Source organism: Coregonus clupeaformis, chromosome 29 (genome assembly GCF_020615455.1).
Source record: "Coregonus clupeaformis isolate EN_2021a chromosome 29, ASM2061545v1, whole genome shotgun sequence".
In the NCBI taxonomy this organism is placed as follows: domain Eukaryota; kingdom Metazoa; phylum Chordata; class Actinopteri; order Salmoniformes; family Salmonidae; genus Coregonus; species Coregonus clupeaformis.
The window spans coordinates 57257949-57283475 of record NC_059220.1 but is presented as its reverse complement, the minus strand read 5'-3'; the positions used below and the strand labels follow the sequence as shown (position 1 = coordinate 57283475).

General features: G+C 44.0%; 3 protein-coding genes across 4 annotated transcripts; 1 reads left to right on the top strand and 2 right to left on the bottom strand.

The window, feature by feature from the left end:
- Positions 1-226: 226 nt before the first annotated feature.
- chtf8 (CTF8, chromosome transmission fidelity factor 8 homolog (S. cerevisiae)) lies at positions 227-3877 on the bottom strand. The gene is made up of 3 exons (XM_041890040.1): positions 3683-3877; positions 1145-1262; positions 227-833 (listed from the first exon to the last, which is right to left on the bottom strand). The coding sequence occupies exons 1-3, from the start codon at positions 3706-3708 to the stop codon at positions 600-602; spliced, it is 378 nt and encodes a 125-aa protein (XP_041745974.1). The 5' UTR covers positions 3709-3877; the 3' UTR covers positions 227-599.
- Positions 3878-3936: 59 nt separating this feature from the next.
- Positions 3937-11516, top strand: LOC121576681 (U3 small nucleolar RNA-associated protein 4 homolog). Its single transcript, XM_041890036.2, has 17 exons — positions 3937-4037; positions 4388-4556; positions 4931-5119; positions 5236-5320; positions 5485-5574; positions 5700-5911; positions 6143-6314; positions 6420-6511; positions 6687-6783; positions 7176-7240; positions 7444-7566; positions 8171-8327; positions 8498-8604; positions 8718-8813; positions 8979-9164; positions 9403-9513; positions 11166-11516. Exons 2-17 carry the CDS (start codon positions 4398-4400, stop codon positions 11280-11282), a joined length of 2058 nt encoding a protein of 685 aa, XP_041745970.1. The 5' UTR covers positions 3937-4037; positions 4388-4397; the 3' UTR covers positions 11283-11516.
- A 130-nt stretch (positions 11517-11646) lies between these two features.
- LOC121576682 (WAP four-disulfide core domain protein 1) lies at positions 11647-21605 on the bottom strand. 2 transcript variants are annotated; one of them, XM_041890038.1, is made up of 7 exons: positions 21006-21605; positions 13682-13880; positions 13419-13502; positions 13179-13319; positions 13052-13111; positions 12895-12960; positions 11647-12702 (listed from the first exon to the last, which is right to left on the bottom strand). In XM_041890038.1, exons 1-6 carry the CDS (start codon positions 21114-21116, stop codon positions 12896-12898), a joined length of 660 nt encoding a protein of 219 aa, XP_041745972.1. In that variant the 5' UTR covers positions 21117-21605; the 3' UTR covers positions 11647-12702; position 12895. The 2 variants fall into 2 exon arrangements, with proteins under 2 accessions (XP_041745972.1, XP_041745973.1); XM_041890039.1 differs by having other exon boundaries at positions 13052-13093; positions 21006-21601.
- Between the last annotated feature and the right edge of the window lie 3922 nt (positions 21606-25527).

Sequence of the window (25527 nt, the reverse complement as noted above, 5' to 3'; positions counted from 1 at the left end):
CCCAGGTATTTCATTATGTACATATTTAAATAAAAGACAAGACGTTGTTGGAAAAAGTTTTGTATTTCAATTTCAAATCAAAACGTTTATTTTTCTGACTTGTACAGCGGTTGAAAAAAAAAAGTGTATTTTTATCTGAATAAAAAATATTTCTCATTCGACTGTTGTGGCGATTTCTCCCCCATTGGAAAATAATCACTGTACAAATGTCATGTCAACGCATTACTAAATCCTGTCACATCTGATAAGTGCAACAATTTATTTGAATAATACACCACATCATACAGAACATTCCAGCAATGTAACCACTGACATATCAAAACAAATATGCACACAGGCTAGTTCCAGATGACCCATAACCTCAAGCCAGAGGAGTGTGTCCCAAGTATAGTCTTGCACTGTGTGCTCCATACTTGTTGGCCTGGAGTCATTAAGAGTGCAGCATGTCCTTTGCTCCCACAGAGGTGACCAGGGTCAAGGTCATTAGGCACAAAATGGAAGAAAACAGACTGAAACAGGGACTACCTGAACTTGTCAAATTTTTTCAGTTAAAAGTGTTTTGCGACAGTGAGCCCTAATGCATACGACCAAGCACTTCACTACACTTTCTTGGGCACATTAGTGATGATGGGCTTTGGGCGAGTCTTGAAGATGAGCTTCTTCTTGATGAGGGCGGAAACAGAGTAGGTGGTAGGGTTCTGCTGGTTGGTTTCCATGGGAACCTCCTCCCCCTGCGGGAGGCCAGAGTGTTTCATCAGGACAGCAAAGGGCTTCTCCAGTTTGACCACCTTACCATAGAGGATGTGGTGTCCCACAATTAGCACAGGTACACCCTGGGGAGGGGACACAGGTGAGTACAGTAAAGACAAGAAACAACATCTCTGAGTGGAAAGAGGTAAGAGAAGAGTGTACTAGCACTACATTACATTTACATTTACGTCATTTAGCAGACGCTCTTATCCAGAGCGACTTACAAATTGGTGCATTCACCTTATAGCCAGTGGGATAACCACTTTACAATATGTTTTTTTTGGGGGGGGTGGGGTAAGGGGGGGTAGAAGGATTACTTTATCCTATCCCAGGTATTCCTTAAAGAGGTGGGGTTTCAAGGGGTTTCACATTATAGTGCCATGTTGTCCTGTACCTCTTTGGTGTAGAGCAGATCTCCCATCAGGTTCCCAGCCAGTCCAGAGTTCTGCCTGGACACCATCTCCCCCTGGAGTTCAACCAGCAACCACTCAGCAGGACCAAGACCATCCACACTGGACAGGGATGGATAGGGGAGTAAAAACAGATGTACTCACCAAATACATAGACATCAAGCATTGTCACTAAACATGATGAAATGAATATTTCACACACTCAGAGGCGACCCGTCATTCAGGGCAGGTGGGGCAGAGCCCCACTTATTTTGAACCCCACATATCAGTTTGCAAACAATGTAAAAAAATACATAATAATATCATTGCGTTAATAAAGCTGCATACAAACATGGTCTCTTTTTTGCTTTCTTGAGTAAGGCAGCTCCAAAATGCAGGTGGTTCAGCCTAGCTCAGTGCTTTCTGTAGTGGTGGGGCAGCTAGCGGAAAATACGGAGCGTAGGGGTTGGTAATAATATGCCATTTTAGCAGACGCTTTTATCCAAAGCGACTTACAGTCATGCGTGCATATATTTTTGTGTATGGGTGGTCCCGGGGATCGAACCCACTACCTTGGCGTTACAAGCGCCGTGCTCTACCAGCTGAGCTACAGAGGACCAATGTTCTCTAGTTGCGCCGTGATTGGGTAATGTTCTCTAGTTGCGCCATGATTGGCTCAGTGTTCTGTCACTCATGGGGACACTACATCACCGCCAAATCTAAGGGTAGAGCTAAAAAATTCAAGCCCCTTGGGTGCTGCCATTGAGTTACATTAGAAATGCCCATCCAAGAAGGCTCAAGGTCATTGGCCACAGATAAAATGACGTCAAATCACGTTAAATGTACAGTAGCTTTGATTGGACTGATCATGTCAACATCTTACTTTCAAAATCTTAGCTAGCAGTCATCATCATGAATCATGTCGACAATCTACTGGCAAATGCTTTTTAATCCTTGTCATATGAAGAGAAATAATGAAGAGAAATTACAGATAAAACGTATCGGTGCTCATCGGCCATTGAACATAAACATTACACAACAAGTTGGAAATCGCAAATTCAACAATGAGTGGTTTGGAAGGAATTAGTAACTGACTGCAAGCATTGCAAAGCAATCACTACCCTGCTTTTCAGAGGAGTGGCTGTGTAGTCCCAAGTCTGGGTTTAAGGGTCTCTTTTCCAAGCTTAAAATGATAAACATTTAACATTGGCCATGCTGTCAATCCAGCATGATTTATGTCGCACTCAAAACAACTGTTAACTCCGAACTGGGAAATCTGACTTCAGTGAGTTCAAGACAACTGGGAACAAAAACAAGCTCCGACTCGGAAAATACGTTTTGAACGGTCATCCAACTCGGAATTGTAAGTCGGGAACTCTGGCCTCTTTCTAGAGCTACGACCTGAAGATCACTGACGTCATCATGATTTGACCCTGTTTTTTCCCCGAGTTCCCAGTTGTCTTGAAAGCGCCATAAATCCAGAGAATGCCAGACTTTGATGACAAAGTTTGCCCACGAAGGACCGCCGTGCCACCTTCCTGTTCAAGTGAGCATAGCACAACAAGGTCAGTCCAAAAATGTATTTTATGCTGCTGCATAAATGATGTAATATGCCAGGGAGATATGTATACTGTAGCTAAGAAAGTGTATGTTGTGTAGTAAACTGTTAGTAGCCCATGTGCCTCACGCTAATAATTTGGTCTATTTTCACCTCTTAATTGTGCCTACTGTTCTGACTTGGTGGTGCACATGTAGCCTATAGCCTGTTTTAGAGAAAAGTTCTAATTGAATATTGTAAGAGCTTTCATTGTCTGCTTATATGCCCCCTTTATTTATCCTACGGTTCTGACTTGGAGTACAGGGAGAATACTGTAAGAACGGCCCATGTTCTGAATTTTGTCGCTGTACATTTCAAAAGTGCTGAAGAAATAGTTATCTTGACTACATCCGTCCAAGCTCACTCATTAAGTTCTTAATCGAAATTACGGATTGCCTCTTATCCGCTTGTCGTCCCCTTATGCCATAGTTTGTACATCTCAATTGTCAGTAGAAACCACGTTTGTTTAAGCAAGTCAGCCATATCTGCTATGTTTTTTAAAAAGGCAGTAAATGAGGCTGAATGAACTGTTTCGCTGCCAGACATGGCTCAGCTGATAGCCAGGTGTAGTAGTGGTAAGGTGTTGGGACAGCTTATGTAGGCCCTAACAGTTTGTGGGCACCGTTTGTCACCGTTACAATGCAATTAATGTATTGTTTAGTGTTGTGGCTTTGCTCGCATGCATCCCCAAATATTTTGTCTGTGTGTCCCACAAGATGTACATGCTAAAATCGCCACTGCACACACTACAGTTGACTGATCGACAGCATTGACACTCGCAGTCTCTCAACAGATCTAACTCTGTTCATTACCATCTGATGAAATGAAAGTTAGCTAACTAGGGAAGTTATACTATCCTGAATGTTTTCATACTCAGCGAAGAGACAGACAGAACTTCTGTGAATTGACCATTTATAAGAATCCAGATGAGATTGAGAAGTCTTACCTTGAATTTATAATTATTTGAACCATCGTGCTGCTCGCAGAAAGATAACTAAAACACTGACAGGGTGAGGAGAAGAAGAGAGATGCAACACAGGCACTCAATGCGACATTGTTAGGTAAATATAATGATCCATTAACGCTAATTCTGTCGCTGACAAGTCGTGTTTGTTTTCATGTTTTTCCCGCCAGGAAGATATACCACCTTCTTCCGGCGCACTGTCACGTCACTTGCGTGTAGGGGTTTTCGTTTCCGGTTCGAAGGTATCCAACGTGGTGTCTGCTGTAATTCAACGTGTGGATCTAGGAATGAATGTTTGTGAAAATTGAAGAAAATACTAAAGAAAGGGACGATAAAAGTAAGCGTTTTCTTTAACTGTTTTTATGTGCATTATAAATCGGTACATGTCAATAATATAATTATTTGCGCATAGGCAAGCGGTGTTCGTTCAGTGTCCAGCTAGCTAACCAGCCTAATTGTTTGCCAGATGGCTAAGTAACGTAGCTGGTTAGTTAGCAGCTATTTTTTTGAGTTGCTAGTTAGCCATCTTGTTTATACATGTTTGAAATTATGACTTGCATCGCATTATGACAGTTTAGCCGGTAGTTAACACGCGGCACGAGGCTAGCTAACTGGATAACATCAATACTGATTTCCACGCAAAACTGTTGATCCTCTTTTAATTTTAGCATCCATCTGTTTTCTTAGGTTAGCGACAATGGGGGAGTTTAAAGTGCACCGGGTTCGGTTTTTCGACTACATGCCCACTGCCATCAGAGCTATGGCATTCAATGCCCACACAGAGAAATTGGCCCTGGCACGAATGGATGGGAGTGTGGAGATTTACAACTTTGCTGACCACTATTTCCAGGAAAAGGTTAGTAACTTGTTGAATAAATGTATGGCCTATTCAGAATGAAAATAAACATTATGTTTGATCGTTACTCTACATTTTAGCATACTTAAAAGGCTTTACATTTACATTGTAGTCATTTAGCAGACGCTCTTATCCAGAGCGACTTACAGTTAGAGTGCATACATTTTTTTTCTTCCATACTGGTCCCCCGTGGGAATCGAACCCACAACCCTGGCGTTACATGCGCCATGCTCTACCAACTGAGCTACACAGGCTTTACACCTCCTTCCTTAGGACATTGTTGATGCTTATTGTTGATTAACAATGTCGACAGAAATACACCCACGGTTGGTTGTCACACTTGCCATTAATTAACACTTGTTTTGGATCTGCAGGTTATCCCAGGGAAGGACTCCCGGTCAATCGAGGCCCTGTGTTGGGTTGGAGGACGCCTGTTCAGTGCTGGCCTAAATGGAGAGATCACAGAATATGACCTGGAAAACCTGAGACCCAAATACTCCCTGGAGGCATATGGGGGCCCCATTTGGACCATATCCAGCTATTCTCAGGGGGCACACTTAGCGGTCAGTCACCTCTCTGTAATAGTGTCCTTTCAAACATATTGCACTTTGTGTTTTATGCCGACTTTAGATGGTATTTAAAATCTTGTAACTTTTTTTTTTTTTTTTTTACATGTTAGATCGCATGTGAAGATGGGACAGTGAAGTTGTTTGAGGTACTTGAAGAGAGCATTCAGTTTGAGCGCAGTCTGGACAGACAGAAAGGTGAGTGGAACAGAGTACTGATTCACTTGTCTAAACATTTGTTCCTTCCTTACATTGCAACCTTTCTTAATATGTTTTGGCATCCTTGCTGTCAATGGGGTTGCAACTGTGTTGACAACTGACCTCTTCTAGTGCAGCTTAGACTGTGTAATCCTGTCTTTCAGGTCGCATCATATCCCTCTCCTGGCACCCCTCTGGCACACAGATTGCTGCTGGCATGATGGACATGATCTGTGTCTTTGATGTTCCTACAGGTGAGTTAGGAACAGCCATGTGAAAATATTGTCAGACAGTTAGTGAGCTAACCACAATACGTTTAATGATAGGTTTCCTAATTTTGACTTGTTTTGATCCTGACCTCCAGTGTTTGTTGTTTCAGGTCATGCTGTACAGAGGCTCCTGGTGGACCGGGGCATTGGAGGCTCTAAGAGTCGGGAGACTGTAGTCTGGAGTGTAGTCTTCCTGTCAGACCATACTATCATCAGCGGTGACTCTGCTGGGAAGGTCCAAGTCTGGGACAGACACACCGGCACGCTCGTCAAAACACATCTGGTGACCAAGTGGGATGTGCTGGCACTGTCTGTCTCCAAGGTGAGAGGGTGTTCACTGTGATGGACACTTGGCCTTTACCATTATCTTATCCCTCCTTCCAGATTGTTGCACTTTGTTTATTAGGAGGAGCTAGAGAATGTAGATGTCTCTTTGATTTTCTGAATCCATATGTTGCAGAGAACATGATTTGTTTGACCCTACTAATGTGAATTGGTAGGATTGACTAGAGTGGAGCTTCCTTCTAGACTGGTCTGTGTGTGTGATTGACAGGATGAGAGCAGTGTGGTGGCGGGGACGTCAGAGGGTACTGTGATCCAGTTCCAGTTCATTGCTCCTACTCTGCAGCAGCAGGACAAGGAGTGGGTTAGAACCAGGACCTTTAAGAACCACACCCATGATGTCAGAGCCCTGGCTGAGATCGAGACTGCCATCGTCTCTGGAGGTCAGTACTAATGCTCAAATGGATGAGGATGAAGTGCTACTGTAGGACCATGAATGCTGCTTTATATTGACTGCATGACTAATTCTGGATACAATCTCTTCTCAGGTATGGATACCCAGCTTGTAGTGAGACCCCTCTTGGAAAAGTTTGATGAGAGGTCACATGCTTCGGGACTTCGCAAAATCCACTTTCCCCATGTGAGTACAGAAATAGTAGAAATTACTTGGGTATCAGAGCTGTTGCAAAAAATATTAATTGCATAGATTGTGAATAGTGAATTCAACAGAATGTTCATATTAACACTGAACAGATTGTTATAGAATTGCACTAAAAAGCTTGATTTGATCCTGTTTGTACTGTTGTTCTTTTCAGCGGAATCTAGTATCCTGTGCAAAGAAGGCAGGGCTACTGCTCTTCCAGTTCCCTGGTCAGCTGGAGCTGTGGAGACTGGGAGAGAGTGATGGACATGGTGAGAAGCTCTCACACACTCACTCTGGGAAGAGGGAGATGGGAGAATAGTCAATATCATGCAAATTATAGTAGCAACTTTACAAAAAAAGGGGAGTGATTATCACACTTGTCTAATCAAATCAAATCAAATCAAATTTTATTGGTCACATGCGCCGAATACAACAGGTGCAGACATTACAGTGAAATGCTTACTTACAGCCCTTAACCAACAGTGCATTTATTTTAAACAAAAAAGTAAGAATAAAACAACAACAAAAAAGTGTTGAGAAAAAAAGAGCAGAAGTAAAAATAAAGTGACAGTAGGGAGGCTATATATACAATAGAATAAAGTGACAGTAGGGAGTCTAATGGGTGTAGCTGTATTTGATGACACCTCTCTCTTCTTTTCAGGGAAGCCAGGAGACAGCTTGCCTCTGAAGAGGAAACCTGAGAAACTCCTCCATCTCAAGAGAAAGGTAGGTACATTGCTCTTGCATACACCTGTTTATCACCTCAATCTGTAGAACTATCCAAGATCACCTCACCCTTGGGCATTTCATTTTAGCTGATCTAATAACAGTATACATTGAATTTGAGTGGCATAGTCTGAGTTTATGTAATGTTGAAGAAACCCTGTTTAACTGTAGTTGTTTTGTTATTCTGTGACGTTTGCCCTCAGGGTGAGGATCAAATCTGCTGCAGTGCTCTGTCCTCCTGTGGAGGATGGCTAGCCTACTCCACTGTGTCCAGTGTACGTCTGTACAGGCTGCAGACGGACAATAACGACATCAGTATTACCAAGGTAGTACCAAGTCTTGATTGTGGTCTCCATTATGTTAGATGCACAATCGGCCTCCTCACCTACTTTATCATGTTTGCCAAAGTGGTTTGCTGATTTGCTACACAAATCCCATTTCATTGTTTGACTAATTCATAAAATCCTGTTTGTTCTAGTTTAATGTCATTTGAGCTTGTTGAATCTGATAATAGATTGTGTGCTTTCACTCTTCCCAAGGGACAGTCGTATTTGCAATCATTCAAATGGGCCAGCTTTGACTGGACAATAATTTCACTCTAATATTTAATATCTAATATAATATGTCCTCTGTAGCTCAGCTGGTAGAGCACGGCGCTTGTAACGCCAAGGTAGTGGGTTCGATCCCCGGGACCACTCATACACAAAAATGTATGCACGCATGACTGTAAGTCGCTTTGGATAAAAGCGTCTGCTAAATGGCATATTATTATTATATTATTACTGAGCATCCAGTAGATGGCGCCATTTGTCCGTGCTGTAAAATGTCAGTTTAAAACTCCAACATTGCTGGTTGAGCCCGGTCTTGTTCTCCTCTCCTACATTGTTCAGTTGGAGAGGTAGTCCAAATCCCTCTCCCTCTCTCCCCCAGGTACCCAAGCTTCCAAAAGTTCTGCGCTCTGCACACCAGCTGTGTTTCTCGTCAGACTCCTTCAAACTGTTTGCTGCCTCCAGCCAATCATCAGTCCTCGTTATTGCCCTTAGCCAATCTGAGTGCAAGTATGTGCACACCCTTAAGCCCAAGTCAGGTCAGTGGATCATCAGAAATATTGGTTATCTGATCTCCCATGTCAACTGGCAAACTGCTTTCTGAAATTGCAATTTTGATGCTCTTCACTGAAAAACCAAAGCTCTGTGCTGGATAACCTAATCTCTGTTTTTTGGTAACATGGCCTCACTCTGCTGTTTCCTTCTCCAGGGTCCAGACAGCCCATTCACCTAATGACTAACAGTGTGGATGGGAAGTGGCTGGCGACAGCAAATAGTGACTGTGAGATCCACGTCTACAATGTACAGAAACTAAAGGTGACTGAGTTTTCCTCTGATCCAGTCAAGCTCTACAGCTGTTCTGTAAAAGTAGTGTAATCTGCTACCAATGACAGCCTCACATGACCCATGACCCTATTCTTGTGTTCCAGCTCCACTGTATAGTACCTGTGTATGGTTCCTGTCCCAGTGCCATGGGGATCAACCCCACCACCAACAACCTGACCATGGTGCACGCTGACCAACAGGTAAACACCATGCCACCTCTCATACTGCCGCTGCAGATATTGGTATCTCTCAATAATACTTTTAACAGGAGTGATCGTTGAAACTTGTGATATCCCCTGTAGGTTTACGATTTAGTACCCCGACACGTGTAGATATGCTGACTGTTCTTTGGTCCATGTCTATAGATATTTGAGTACTCAATAGTGGAGAAGCAGTACACAGACTGGAGCCGAAAGCTTCAGAAGCAGGGGCTCCACAACTTGTGGTTGGACCGGGACACACCCGTCACCCACGTGACCTTCAACCCTAAAAACCCTGAACAGATCCTCCTGCACGACATGCACATGTTCTGCATCATCGACCAAAGTCTGGTAAGAAACCTGCATCTCTCCCACAGGCATCCTTCTTTTTTGTTTTCCTTTAAAGTGTTTATCCATCAATGTCTTTGTCATAATGGCCTTTAGCAGTCCTTCTCAGTTGAGCCTTTTCATCTATTCAAGGAACAGTGTTGGTTTAGTGGCCTATTATGGGTCATATTGAATGTATCATTATAATACACCTGCTTTTAGTGGCCTGTGAGGTTAACACAGTCACCCTCTACCCCTTCAGCCCTTCCCTGACCAGAAGACCCAGTTCTACAATCAGATGACCCTCAGGAGCCTATCAGAGCAGGAGAGGCCCTGTCACCTCCATGCTTTCAAAATATGTAAAACCTTCCAGGTGAGTCTCTCTGTTTGGCCAGGTAGAACCCAAACTGGGACAATATCAGGATTCTGTTGAATATATCTTATATACAGTAGGGGTGTAACGGGACACGTATTTGTACCAAACCATTCGGTAGGGGGACCTCTGTTCGGTCTGTGAACTGTGAACCCAAATTAAAACATACAAATAAAAACACTAAGCCTATGCTTCAAGTAAATCTGAGTTGGAAAATTGTTTCAGGCTATTCTGTTGAAACAACAAGACGTTGTATAAACAATTCTCATCTTAATTGGCGCATTTCAAACTGTCCTTTTGTGAGGCGCAGCCAGGAACTAGTTCTACTATGGCGAGTGGTGGGGTCGATAAACCAGGAGGAAGATTCTCCATTTAAAATCTCCAGTTTGGGGAAAATGTTGACTTCTTAGTAGATTACAACAGCAATGGACAGAGATTTGTGGATAAAACATTAACAGTATGTCGCCACGCTCAACAAGAATAGCCTATGCAGCTGCCAACACCTTAAATATGTTGGCACATTTACACCGACATCACGCCAGTAATCCGGAACAAGACTGAAGCGCAAAAAAACAACACAACATCGTCTCCCCTCTGCATTCAAGCAGCTGATTCTGACTGGGCCAAATAAATTACAAGAGCGATAGGTAGGCTATATTTATATATTTTTTACAGTCTTTGGTTTATAGCCACGGTTATGCGCCTATTCTCGGTGGTTGAGAATAGGAGGTTTCAGCACCTCGTAAAAGTGCTCGAGCGACGTTACGAACTTCCCTCTTGCACCCATTTCAGCGAACCGGTAGTATCCGCTCTATATAAGCAAACCGAAGGCAAAGTTTTCAATGAATTGTGCTTTCTTAACAGTGACAGCCCATCACATTACCCCAGAGTGGAGATGTACTATGCTACAGACACGGCCCCTTTATGAGAGTCACAAGTGCGCATCTGGCACTGAGAGAGGCAGTGTCATGGTGCATTCGTAACCAAGTGGAAATTTACCCAATACGACTGGGAAAAATCCACTTGAACGGCTCTCCAACTGGTAATTACTAATGGGGAAACTCGTTTATCATTCTGAGCACCCACTTCTCCCACATGGTGAGCTCTGACGTCACCTGCTAGGGAAATTGCCTCTAGAACAGCATTTTTGGCAGTTAATGTAACAAAACTCTATTTATATAAAGCAATCAAATGTTTTTTTTTACTCTTTAATTTGTTTACAAGCATGATAGCTGTACTTTTAGTTTATGGTTGGCGCAGCTTGTTGGCCATTAGCCAATCTGCGTTTCTCAATGAGTTCAAATCACATGAATGCATCCAACTGGTATTTACGATTTCACAACTAGTAAATTCCCCCCTCCCACATGGTTACAAACACAGCATCAGAGTGGAAACTTGAGAGGCCCAACATATCAATCCTGTCACAACAGACAATGCCAGGAACGTTATGAATGCTGAACATTGTGAATGGCATTTAATTTTCACGCTGTACCGAAACCGATCCGTGACCCCAAAACCGCAATACGTACTGAACCGTGGGTTTGGTGAACCGGTACACCCCTAATATACAGTAATGAGATGTTTAGATTCTATAAATGTGATAATGGGTCAAATCAGTATGTCTCTGTTCCTATGATATGTGTCCTGTGTAGGACTTGCTGTCTGTGAGTTTGCTGGATGACCAGTCTCTGGTGATGGTGGAGCGCCCTCTCCTGGCCATCACATCCCAGCTACCTGCTCCCGTCAGACAGAAGAAGTTTGCCACATAAACATGAGGGAGAAGTGTATTTTTGTTTGTCTGTGGCTGCGCTTCTATTCTCTACCCTTCTCCCTGAAGTGGGCACACATTCATTGGATTTGAAAAGATTGCGACTGCTGTGACCAGGTGCACATTTCAGGAGCAGGGAAGGGAATCGGAGCACAGTCTGTCTCTCTTCACCCCTGACCCATGCTTTGTAAAGACTGTTTGATACAGTAATAAATGAAATATTTACTGTAATGTACAGACTGTTTTGTCATTTTCTCAAGGTAGTCACCTAAAATTGGCAAGGACAGTCAATCATGCATTTGGGTTAATGGTTAGGTTTCAGTGTAAAGTTTGTAAGTCTGTACAATAATGTATATAGCAGATCATTCCTCAAACATACCGTTTATTTGTAATACACAAGGCAACATTACAGCACCAGTTTGATAACATTTGGATATTACTGTCTCCCTCATAGAGAATGGTTACATGTTGTTCATACCTCCTAGCTTATTAGTTTTGGAATTCAGTCTTCATGTGTAGACCAGCTTATTGTTCTGTTAGAAGAGACGGCGTTAGAACTGAGCACCATTTGATGTAGTACTAACATACAGACATGCCTATTCCTAACCACTCACACCTGTCTTTCTGTCATACTAATGTTCATCTTTGGACTGACTTGAGTGAAAATACTGGATGGAATATGTTCAATTTGATTTACAGTCGATACAAACAGTTTGAACAACTGTGTGTGGATGATGGGGTCATACTGGTGTAAGGCCCAGCTTGCTCTCCCACCATGATTGACAGGCTTTGTTCAAGCTGTAAGCGGAGTGGAGGGCAGCTGTGAAGTTATTACATGAATCATGTATGGAGTGTGTTGGTGGTTCTGGGTCTGTTCCTGGGTCTCTGTGTTTATGGGACCTTCATCCTGCTGGCCTGAAGGGTGAGGGCCAACAGCAGCACATAGTCCTTATTTCCTGTTGACCATCCATCAATGGGCCTCAGGTTAGGTTTCTATGAGATGGGTGTGTGTGTCTGGTTGTGGGGTGTTTCAGTGGATCTACTTTGATATTGTCTATACAAAAATGGCATGTTTTTTTATTTCCCAGTTTGAGACTGATCAAGAAAAGGGCTTTGTCTTGTTCCTTTCTCTGCTTCAACCATTACGCCTTACCCATGACTAAATCAAAGCATGTTTCTGTGTGTGTAAATCTGTCAAAGTATTATGTGTTTAAAACCCTGCCTGGATCATTATTCCAACCAAAGGAGTTTACCAGTTTGAGAAGAGGTAGGAACTGTATGCTTGTTTTCCTCCTTTCCCCAGGCCAGACGTGGGAAGTGTAAAGCACCGTGAGGTTATCTTGTCTGGGTTGTGCTGTGTTCCATTGTCAAGAGAGGTTTGATATCTGGGCTCTGATAGCTGAGGTTCTGTGTTGAGGTATCTGAGGAGGAGAGACTGTTTTGAAGAGACTTCCAGCTTTTTACTCTGTCAGATAGTCCGAAATGGTTATTATAGATTGTTAGATTGACCCTTGACAGCTCAGGCATGGACAAACAATATAGGCTATATTCTGACCTCTTGTTTTTTTTCCTAAATGGCATCAAGATGTAGTTTCTCTCCCAGTAACACCTACCTCATCCCAAGTGTTTGTGGTGGTGTTTCTCATAGGCCACTGCATTATTAGAGCTACTTCCAGTTCCTATAGTGGAGAAATGACAGGCATGTTCATGTAAAAGAGACCCCAGCAGTATAATTATGGAGTATACAGGACAGTTGATCACCACACTTACCCAAGTAGTCCTTGTAGGACTTTTGCCTCATTGGACGTCCATCTGGATGAGAAATAGCACCTCCAGTTCGTGATTATGCCAGTTTTTAGAACTATATTAAATGTCTGTTGACTGAATCAGACCTTACCAGAGTTGCCACGAGACTTGATGCACTGTCCCCGGTTGGGAATGCCAGCGGCGGGGTTTCCTTGGTTGATGATGTGGCACTCGTAGCCCGTGGGACAGTGCAGGGGCTCGTCACCATCCTCTGTGGTGCTGCAGGCCTCCGCTGGAGGGCAGGGGACACACAGGTCAGAGGTCAACTAAACACACACACTGATGGTGTAGAGTTCAGGTGCGTTTAATGGTGATGTTCCAGGCTACTCACCCTGCAGTACCTCCTCTGGACCGTCTAGAAGCCAGCCATTCCCTCCCAGCCATCGAGGCTTGGGTTGAACCAGCCAGTCCAGCACTGATCAACACAAACACACATCATTGGTAAGTTTGATCCTAATGATATCGTCAGTATTTTACTGCATACCCTAGTACCAATGGTTAGAGCCATGCCCATGCTATGTATGACCATGTGTGTCGTCATATGGGTCGATAAGTGTGGTTTTGTGGACTGTCATCTAGATCAGTGGTGCTTACCTGGTGGGGGCTGCACTGACTCCAGACAGGCGTAGATGCAGCCGTTGTAGCAGCAGCGCTTGTGGCGCTCACACTCTGAGTCAGAGCGGCAGCCGGGCACCTCACAGGCCCGCTCCGGCAGCATCTGAGGTGGGGGTGGGCAGCGGTCGTTCTTCTGGTACTGTGTGGACTGGGACTGCTGGTTCGGATACTCATAGTCCTGAGAGGAGATGAGATAACAGAATTACTTTATTGTTTGCACAGAAATTTGCAGTCTACTATCCTGAGGCTGCAATATAGAGAGACCTGGATCATTTTCAACACAGTAGGTGATTGCTGGAGTCTTTTTGTACATACAGTAGGCCTACAAAGATGAATAGTGATGTCCTACCCCTTTGACCAGCAGGTGGCAGTAATGCATTTTGTAACATACTTGTTGCAAAATTTTCCATCAGCTCCTTCTATTTGTTATGTTTTCCATGTTATGTAGCTATCATGCCTGTTAGTAAACACCTTGACCTGCACTCTAAACACGTAGAGTGATGAAGAACTGAAGGGTAAGTCAATAAGGGGGAAAAAGAGGGCAATGAACGTGATACACTGTCAAGGAAGTCTTACCTGCTTTAAACCCACACACATTCTCCACCTCACCTGAACAGTGGTGGTCTGTGATTTGCTCCAAAAGAGCTTGTGAAACACTTACATAATCAGATCTTTAATACAGCCATGGCTGTATTTCCATGTACCTATTGTGTGAACTACTTCCTGGAGGATGTCATAGGTCAAACTGGTTTATTCAGGTTTGTGGTCCCTGTATGTGATGTGCAAATAACCATAGAGCTAAGGAGGCAGCATTTGTGGGTCTTTCCTCATATTTTCCTAGTGTTATTCCACAGAGGAGCTGCTCTGGCTCAGCAGCAGATACAGTGAGGTCCGGTTTCCCGTTGCAGTTGAGCTAGCCTACTGTACAGGGCCAACCACACAGTCTCAGTCTGGGAGGCTCACTCTGACTCTGCCAACATTAACCAGAATGCAAATATTCCACATAGTCTGGCCAATGTTAACCAAAGCGCATCTTTATCATGGAGCTCCAGACCAGACACTGTAATTTCAAGTGCACATCCTGCTGCTCTCGACGTGGATGCCCTGCCAGCCCGGGTAAGGTGTCCCTGTCCCTTTCCCCCTGACAGAGAGACTGTGGCAGGGGCGCTCTGAGAGTTTCCCCCCTCTCACTAATTAGATAATGGGCTTGCGGACTGCACATGATCGTTAACTGCGCTGTTTATTTGGCAGGCTAAGCGACTGCTCTTCCAAACCGACCGTAAAAACGAAAGCAAATGTTTGGCGCTGGTGTTTGTGCCACAGAATGAATGTTTGTAATAAACACACAAATAATTTACTCCGTCAGCTGCCAGGTGGGGTGCCAGGTCTCAGTGACTGGATCAACTTGTAGCATTGGCGTGGCAACACACGAGTGCACTACTTTCTGGCCTTCCATTTACATTTTAGTCATTTAGCAGACGCTCTTATCCAGAGCAACTTACAGTTAGTGAGTTTATACATTTTCATACTGGCCCCCCGTGGGAAACGAACCCACAACCCTGGTGTTGCAAGCGCCATGCTCTACCAACTGAACTACAGGGGACTGCTGACTTGGTTAGGTTATTGATCCTGATTTTAATAATAATAATATGCCATTTAGCAGACACTTTTATCCAAAGCGACTTACAGTCATGTCTGCATACATTTTTACGTATGGGTGGTCCCGGGGATCGAACCCACTACCCTGGCGTTATAAGCACCATGCTCTACCAATTGAGCTACAGAGGACCACGTCTTAGTACCACTTCCAGTCTTAGTACCACTTCCAGATTTTTTATGTGCTTTACAGCGATTCTCCTTCCTCAAGATTCATCTTTAGAGCTTTTGGCCTTATCAGGGCTTGCCTGGCTACCCTTCCACATCGCTCCGGACAAACACCACGCCCACTAACATTTCTATGGAGCGATCGATATAGCAACGGAATTAAATTCAGGATGAGTCATCAGGCAACATCAGGGCGCTATTCATTCTAAGAATTAATGCTTTTAGCAGCTGTGGTCCACATTGGCCAGATTGGATCCATCATCTCTCAGATCTTCTGACTGTCTGTCTCCTGAGGGTTTCTAGGCCTAGCTACATTAGCCTGTCCTATAGTATCTCAAAGAGAAGCCAATCACATGTCACAATGCTCTTAGGTCTACAAAATGATTCAAATCCTGTTTACAACGTTACAGAAAATGATTATGGGAGGCAAAGTAGGCCATTCACTTTCATCCTCATGTCATTGTGTATCTTTACAAATGCAGTTCAGACAACTCCAGGTTTAAAGTACAAGAGTGAGGCTGATTATCCCTGTGATTGGACAATGTGAGCTACAGTGACCACGGTTCATTATCTGCTCAGTTCCCATGGTTTCCCTTCAGATCTCAGTAGCAGAGGAAGTAGAATATCCGGTTCCTGTCTATCAGTCTGCCTGTCTGAGTGCCAAGCTGCCCTGCACTGCCCTACCATGCCCTGCACTGTGCCGTGCTGCATGTGTCTGTTTGATGTTCAGTCCCACATTGTTTATTTACAGTCATTGGTCTCTTCCTGCTGGGCCACAGAAATGCCGGCAAACCTGTTATATTGATTTCTTCCAGGGCAGGGATTTCAAAGCTGAGCGATGCAGCAGAGTGGTCTGAAGCCATTAGAGACCTCATTTGGCTCCAGACTGTGATGTAAACTGTGATCAGGCCATTGACGTCTGTACTGTATCTAGTCCTTAGATCAGGCACATCCTGATTCCTAGAACTCAGGAAGCACACCAGCTTCTCAAGTGAAACGATGTGCAATGTGATACGGTCATACAGCCCAAATGGATGTATGGATTGCACTGATTATTTCATGATAGTCACACTTATGCATTGACCATGCTATTTAGATCCGTATCGCTTTCTTTCTCCTGTAATACAAGTGCAGCCATTCTCCACCCTCCTTTCCATGCTGAGATAATAGTTAGACTGAGACCATGTCTGGACATAACACACATGCAGGTCACTGCCTGCTTCTGCACTGACTGTTTACCATGGTGTTTTATCCTGATGGATGTTTGGACTATCACAGGTTTATTATATCACCAGAGAGCAATGGGGGTGCTTCTCCAGCCCGCTCTCAGCGGGGAGCTGATATTCCTGTGGGTGTGTACAGTAATGTCCAGACCATGCTCACATGATATCATCTGACTGGGATTAACGTTCAAAACTTCTATCGAATCCTCAGTGGGCTAAGTGTATTAACTCTGACCTACCCAGCAGTTTACTCAAACCAAGTATGAAACAGACTTTACCTCCTGTGGATTTCTTCCAGAATATCTTATTACTGTATGCCAAGGCCATATTATGTTTTGTATTTGTTATGCATATTTTGTTTTTATTTTTCCTATTTCTATAGAGAGTGGTATTTGCTGGCTACACTAGAGGGATTATATCCTATATTGAGTCCAGCCATCTTGGAATAGCCTAGTAAATGAATTTGGCCGACATACTGGAATTATCAAAATTAGGATGCTTGTTCCAATCTCGTTCGTTCTGACGTCTCAGCACACAAGACAGCCCAATCCAATGGGAATCATTCCCTTATAGCTCCCAAGAACGCTAATGTAACCTGTCTAAATGACTATCGCCCTGTAGCACTCACATCTGTAGCCATGAAATGCTTTGAAAGGCTGGTCATGGCTCACATCAACACCATCATCCCAGACACGCTGGACCCACTCCAATTCGCATACCGCCCAAACAGATCCACAGATTATGCAAGCTCATCACTATGCTCGGGACCCTGGGACTGAACGCCTCCCTCTGCAACTGGATCCTGGGCATTAAAGATAAAACACCAGGTGTCATTTTAGATTCTGAACTCAATTTCGAATCACACATTAGGAATGTGACCAAAATAGCTTTTTACCACCTGAGGAACATTGCCAAGGTGCGGCCGTTTCTATCTCAGGCTGATACAGAGAGACTCATCCATGCTTTTATTACAAGCAGGCTTGACTACTGTAATGCTCTCCTGCCATTGGTCAACTGCAAAGCAAACAGAATGCTGCAGCACGGGTACTGACCAAGACCAGATGGAGAGCACACATTACACCGGATTTAAAGTCTCTGTACTGGCTGCCTGTGAGTTTTTTAGAATTCATTTTAAGATTATTCTATTGGTTTTTTTAATCAATCCACGATTGTGCACCCCAATACTTGTAAGACATGCTTTTGAGTTATGTACCCAGTAGGTCCCTCAGGTCCTCTGGCACTGGCCTTTTAACTATCCCAAAGCCTAGGACCAAGAGGCATGGAGAGGCAGCCTTTAGTTACTATGGCCCCAGCCTCTGGAATAGCCTGCAAGAGAACCTGAGGGGGGCTGAAACTGTGGAAATATTTAAAAGAGATTTTAAAACACACCTTTTTAGCTTTGCTTTTACTTAGGGTGCAGTTTTTATTGTTATTCTTTTGTTTTTTTATTCCCTTATGTTTGTTGTGTAGTAAATATTTATGTTTTTATTTTCATTTTTATAAAAATGTTGTGAAGCGCATTGTGTTGCATTCATGTCAAATGTGCTTTATAAATCAAGTTTGGTTTGATGATTTGGACTTCCTGACGGGCTGCCCCCAGGTGGTGAGGGTAGGCAACAACACATCTGCCACGCTGACCCTCAACACGGGGGACCCTCAGGGGTGCGTGCATAGTCCCCTCCTGTACTCCGTTCACCCACGACTGTGTGGCCGCGCACGACTCCAACACCATCATTACGTTTTCTGATGACACGACGGTGGTAGGCCTGATTACCGATGACGATGAGACCGCCTATAGGGAGGATGTCAGTGACTTGGGAGTGTGGTGCCAGGACACCAATCTTTCCCTCAACGTCAGCAAGACAAAGGAGTTGATCGAGGAAACGGAGGGCCGAGCATGCCCCCATCCACATCGACAGGGCTGTAGTGGAGCGAGTCGACAGCTTCAATTTCCTCGGTGTCCACATCACTAAGGAATTAACATGGTCCACACACCCTCAGGAGGCTGAAAGGATTTGGCATGGGCCCTCAGATCCTCAAAAAGTTCTACAGCTGCACCATTGAGAGCATCTTGACTGGTTGCATCACCGCTTCGTATGGCAACTGTTTGGCATTCGACCGCAAGGCGCTACAGAGGGTAGTGCCTACGGCCCAGTACATCACTGGGGCTGAGCTCCCTACTATCCAGGACATCTTTACCAGGCTGTGTCAGAGGAAGGCCCTGAAAATCGTCAAAAACTCCAGCCACACAAGTCATGGACTGTTCTCTCTGCTACCGCACGGCAAGTGGTACCGATGCACCAAGTCTGGAACCAACAGGACCCTGAGAACAGCTTCTACCCCCAAGCCATAAGACTGCTAAATAGTTAACCAAATAGCTACATGGACTATCTGCATTGACCCCCCTTTTGACTCATCACATACGCTACTGCTTATTTTTTATTTATCCTGTTGCCTTATCACTTTACCCCTACCTATATGTACATATCTACTTCAATTACCTCGTACCCCTGCACATCGACTCAGTACTGTGTATAAAGCCAAGTTATCTTTACTCATTGTGTATTTATTCCTTTTGTTATTATCTTTATATTATTTCTATTTTTCTCTCTGCATAGTTGGGAAGGGCCAGTAAGTAAGCATTTCACTGTTAGTCTACACCTCTTGTTCACAAAGCATGTGACAAATAAAATTAGATTTGATGTCCGGACACATGTCAGGGACAGAGAGTATCCCCCTGGGTGGGATACAATAACAGGTGTGAGTTACTAAGCAGTGGAAGCTGTGGTTATTGTAATGTTCTCCCCACGCTAGCAGACTGTTGGCATGTTTCTGGCTGTGCTGGCCAGCTGCTCATTCTGCTTTGCTGCTCTGGAGGGAAAAAGAGAGCATCCTGTGCCCCTCTGCAGCCCATCTCTCTGCCTCCTGCACCCCTCTCATTTCTCCCCTCCCTCCACCACTGTCTCTGTCTGCTGCTCTCACTACAGGAGCCCCTCTGTGACAATGACCATGCTCTGTTTCTCTGTGGTCAGTCTTCTGCATGACCGTCCGTCACTCCTCCACTCCTCACACAGCCAGGACAGAGTGGAGAGGACAATACACAGGGGACTACACAGCATTCACCCTGCTATTGCTAAAACTGAGCACACTGGAAGGGTTTACATGGGAAAGATGGCAGAACTTTAAAAGCTGTGTGACTATTGAATGACAAGGGCTTTAACACACACACACACACAGACCTGTACCTTCTACAGTGAGGGAAAAAAGTATTTGATCCCCTGCTGATTTTGTACGTTTTCCCACTGACAAAGAAATGATCAGTCTATAATTTTAATGGTAGGTTTATTTGAACAGTGAGAGACAGAATAACAACAAAAAAATCTAGAAAAACGCATGTCAAAAATGTTATAAATTGATTTGCATTTTAATGAGGGAAATACGTTTTTGACCCCCTCTCAATCAGAAAGATTTCTGGCTCCCAGGTGTCTTTTATACAGGTAACGAGCTGAGATTAGGAGGGGACAGGACAACTTCACCGCATCAAAGGGACGATGGACGGGGCCATGCACCGTCAAATCTTGGGTGAGAACCTCCTTCCCTCAGCCAGGGCATTGAAAATGGGTCGTGGATGGGTATTCTAGCATGACAATGACCCAAAACACACGGCCAAGGCAACAAAGGAGTGGCTCAAGAAGAAGCACATTAAGGTCCTGGAGTGGCCTAGCCAGTCTCCAGACCTTAATCCCATAGAAAATCGTTTTTCTGGATTTTTTTGTTGTTATCCTGTCTCTCACTGTTCAAATAAACCTACCATTAAAATTATAGACTGATCATGTCTTTGCCAGTGGGCAAACGTACAAAATCAGCAGGGGATCAAATACTTTTTTCCCCTCACTGTATTTCGGAGTCTGGTGAGTTTTTATAGAATCCAAGCATGTCACATGGCTTCAGATTCACATGTCAAATCATACAGTTTCCCTCTCTCCAACTGTACTCATAGTAGGTTAGACATACACTCTACTGAGCTCTTTAACAGAGACATAGTCACACCATGGTAACAACACCCACCTCTCACCCAAGCCCCAAAACTGTTTTCAGTGTGTGAAAACCTCCAAACTACACCCCTCTGCCACCCTGCTAAAACAGTGTATGTATTGTATGTCCACCAGCTTTTCCCTCTCTCTTTCCACACACACACACACACACTGTATTGCTGCAGCAACAGTGAAGGTACTCCTATCAGGTCTAAACCCCACCTTTTGGTGAAGCCCTCTCTTCCTGATCCGCCGGGCACCTCCTGACCCACAGGACAGCACCAGCATGCAGAGCACCAACACCAGGGGCGTCCGGATGTGACAGCCAGGCATGGTCCTAACACTTTACTCCTCCTGCACTCCTCACTCTGTTTCTTCTCTCTTCTTCTGTCACTCTCTGTGGTCCTTGCTGTATCCTTCTTCCTTATTGTCCTGTTTTCTATGTTCTCTCCTTTTCTCCAACACTGTGGTGTTCAGTCCAGTGCTTGGTATTCCTTATTGGGCCGGTGTTGAGGCAGGAGCTCCCGTGCTTGTGAAGCCAGCGATTACACAAGCTCTGCTATAGGACAAGTCTTTTTATCCGTCTGAGCAGGGGAAAATAAGAAGAAAGGAAAGGAAAGGAGGAGAAATAATTAATAGAGCCACTGTGGAGGGAAAAAGAAAGAGGGAGATAGTTAGGGGCGTCAAGGAGGGAAAGACAGCTGTCTGTGCATTAGTTATTCTGAGGAGAGGGTTAAATCGGTCTGCTGGCACGGCAAGCACATGTCTGCCTTTCACTGAGAGAGAGGGAAGGAGAGAGCGAGCGAGCGGGAGAAGGAGGAGGGAGCCCAAAGGAGGGAGGGGAGAGAACAGAAGACACAGAGAGATGTAGAGAAATATTTATTTTGTAGGACCCTCCCCGTTGCCCCCCTGGGTCTGTAAATGCACATCTGCTGGAGAGAGAGAGAGAGAGGCTTGTCTGTCGCCATAATTTACAGCATGCTGCAGTAAAACGTTTCAGGGTATTTTAGTGTTGATAATACCCCAAATTATCGTATAATTTACAGTATTGTATGCATACATTTTACATAATGACTGACTTGTGGGAATATGAAATGCATGATATAGTGTAAGAAAGTATCTGGGAGTGCCATGACTATGCATTCCTGAGTAGGCTGTATGTTGAGAGGATGATGTAGACGTTCAACCAGAAAGAATAAAAGCATGTTGCGTGATCCAGAGAAGGGGCCACTTGTCTGTGAAATAGCATGTTCCCTCTCAAACTAGGACATATCCCCTCACCCTTCTCACTCCCTAACTCCCCTCACCCCCCTGGCCCCCTCATTCCCGTATCCTGCATTGAAAGGGGGAAAGAATGCTAAGCCTGTACAAATCTTTGTCATTATTAGTTTTACAGGAGCAAGGCTTATGTCACAATGGGGCCCTAGCTATAGTAACACAAAAGAGAGAGAGAATAGAGAGAGGGAGAGACATGCTTGTCTGTTGCCAGCGGAGCCTGGATTGGGTATAAGTCGGGAAAAGTTGCTTTAAAGACATGGCCACAATCACCCCTGATGATGGGCTCGATAGCACAGGTAAGGTGATACAGTAGCTACAGTAATAACAGCAAAAACTATGGAGCAATGAACTACAACTATGGGAACATAACTCAGAGGCATAATGCAGGCAATATTTGGAGCTCAGATCAGCACGTGATTAAACTCTTTAGAGCACTCAAACTCATTCCACGGAGGGCCGAGTGTCTGCGGGGTTTCGCTCCTCCCTTGTCCTTGATTGATGAATTAAGGTCACTAATTAGTAAGGAACTACCCCCAGGTCTTAATTGAAAGAAAAAAACAAAAACCAGCAGACAATATGCCCTCAATGGAATGAGTTTGACACCCTTGCTTTAGAGAATGGTTGTGTCATGTTGATTGTTGGTATAAGCCCATTATAATATCCCCATAATACAGCAGTGGTAGACTTGTTGAGTGGTGTTTATAGGACTGTTGATTATAGCCAGTCTAGATACAGCTCTGTGTTAGACATGTGGCTGTGCTCCATGCAGACAGCAGTCAGTCTCATTTCTGCACTGTGGGGTTAGGGGGTCACCCATCACTGTCACTACCACCCCAGACTGCCCCACCTTCCCCCACACATCCCTCACCCCCCGTGGGACAGCTGCAGCCCCCTGAACGCCTGGATGCCTGGCCCTTCCTCCCCTGGAGCCAACAGCTGCATGGAGCTAGAAAAAAACACATCTCTGTGTCCTGTCCACCCACCAGCTTAAACCCCAGTACACCCCTCTCTCTACCACCCTAGACTACCACCAGCACAACACTTTGTCATGATCCTCCCCTTCTACAGCAAGGATACTGAGGAACTTGACTCAGAGAAGCTTGACACAAAGCCTGGGTGCCCCTTCACATGAAACAGGACCTGACTATGTTGTGTGTGTCTGTGTTTGTTACAACAAGCTCGCACAGTCTCACATCAGAATTAGATGTTCATCCATATTTCTCAAATGTCAAATTTCAAAGTTATTCCAAACGTCAAATTTCAAAGTGTTTAAGCAGGTTAAATTTAGGCATTAACTCTGCATTTTTAAGGGTTAAGTTTAGGCATTAACTCCAAAATCTTAAGGTTAGGCATTAACTCCGAATGGTAACGGTTAGGTTTGGGATAGGCTTAAAACTAAAATCTCAAAAACAACTTTCTATCACTGGATTTGAACATGCAACCTTTGAGACCAGAGGTAGATGCTCACACCCATCTACCATCAGTGGTGTGAAGTACTTAAGTAAAAATACTTTAAAGTACTACTTAAGTCATTTTTTGTTGGATCTGTGCTTTACTTTACTATTTATATTTTTGACAACTTTTACTTTTACTTCACTACATTCCTAAAGAAAATAATGTACTTTTTACTCCATACATTTGATACCCAAAAGTGCTCGTTACATTTTGAATGCTTAGCAGGACAGAAAATTGTCCAATTCACACACTTATCAAGAGAACATCTCTGGTCATCCCCACTGCCTCTGATCTGGCAGACTCACTAAACACAAATGCTTTGTTTGTAAATGATGTCTGAGGGTTGGAGTGGGCACCTGGCTATCCTTAAATAAATAAAAAACAAGAAAATTGTGCCATCTGGTTTTCTTAATATAAGGAATTTTTAGTTATTTGTACTTTTACTTTTGATACTTAAGTTTATTTTAGCAATTACATTTACTTTTGATACTTAAGTATATTCAAAACCAAATACTTTTAGACTTTTACTCAAGTAGTATTTTTCTGGGTGACTTTTACTTGAGTCATTTTCTATTAAGGTATCTTTACGTTTACTCAAGTATGACAATTGGGTACTTTTTCCACCACTGGCTACCATCCCTGCCAACAACACCCTAGCAAAACCGAAACCTACTTGAAGGTAACAGCGCTCACTGTTGCCCCTAGTGGCCAGTTTCCTTGTCATCTCCCGACATCCTCAGACATGGATGAATGACGAATACTGACTTGTATCACGGTGACCTGGCTAATTGTTATACATTCTTATAGTGTCTTGTTGCACAGTATGATTGTAGCCTATATGTCCCTTGGGGCAGTGGGCTGTTTAAAGGTACAGTGTGACCATATTGGTTTTCCTTACGCCTGTCTTTCCCACGTGGTGTAGAGAGATACTGCACACAGATTCTTTGATGCATGCTGATAAAGAGCGGCTACACACACACACAACCACACAACCTGACCTGTACCTTCTATTTTGGAGTCTGGTGAGAGTTTTTATAGAATCCAAGCATGTCACATTCCTTTGATCTGAGGCAGTGTTCTCTGGAGATTGGGAAGTTTCTGTTAGAGGGGAGAGGGCTTTCTGCACACATCACATGCTTCTTTCCAACCATGGTGGATAGCAGATCTCAGTGTGCTGCTGCTCTAATGCAGGCCAGCTGGACAGTGGAGGCACCTCAGAGGAGGAAAGGGAGGACCATCCTACTCAGTGAATTTCATAAAAATAAAAATAGTGAAACATTAAAAAAGTTATCATTTTTAGATAAAACTATACTAAATATATTCACGTCACCAAATAATTGATTAAACACCCTGTTTTGCAATGAAGGTCTACAGTAGCCTCAGCAGCACTCTGTAGGGTAGCACCATGGTGTAGCTGGAGGACAGCTAGCTTCTGTCCTCTTCTGGGTACATTGACTTCAATACAAAACCTGGGAGGCTCATGGTTCTCACCCCCTTCCATAGACTTACACAGTAATTATGACAACTTCCGATGACTTCCTCCAACCTATCAGAGCTCTTGCAGCATGAACTGACATGTTGTCCACCCAATCAAAGCATCAGAGAATTAATCTTCTGAAAGCATAAGCTACAGCTAGCTAGCACTGCAGTGCATAAAATGTGGTGAGTAGTTGACTCAAAGAGAAAGACAATAGTTGAACAGTTTTTAACAAATACTTTTCTTCCAAAATTAAGGAGACGTAAGAGAGAAAGAGAGCGCGAGCGAGCTATATTTGATTGCATTTTTTAAAACTTTCACATAGCTAGCAAATGCAGCTAGCTAGTTTAGCCTACTCAAACACCCAGCTCAAACAGAGAGGGATGCTATGTTAGCTAGCTGGCTATGGCTATCCAATGCTGGAACTCTTCCAAGTCAAGGTAAGCTTTTATTAAATTATTGACATAAGGCCTGCTGGTGTAACTGCTAAACTGCTTTCTGACTGTACACTGTACTGCATGATTGTAGCGGGTT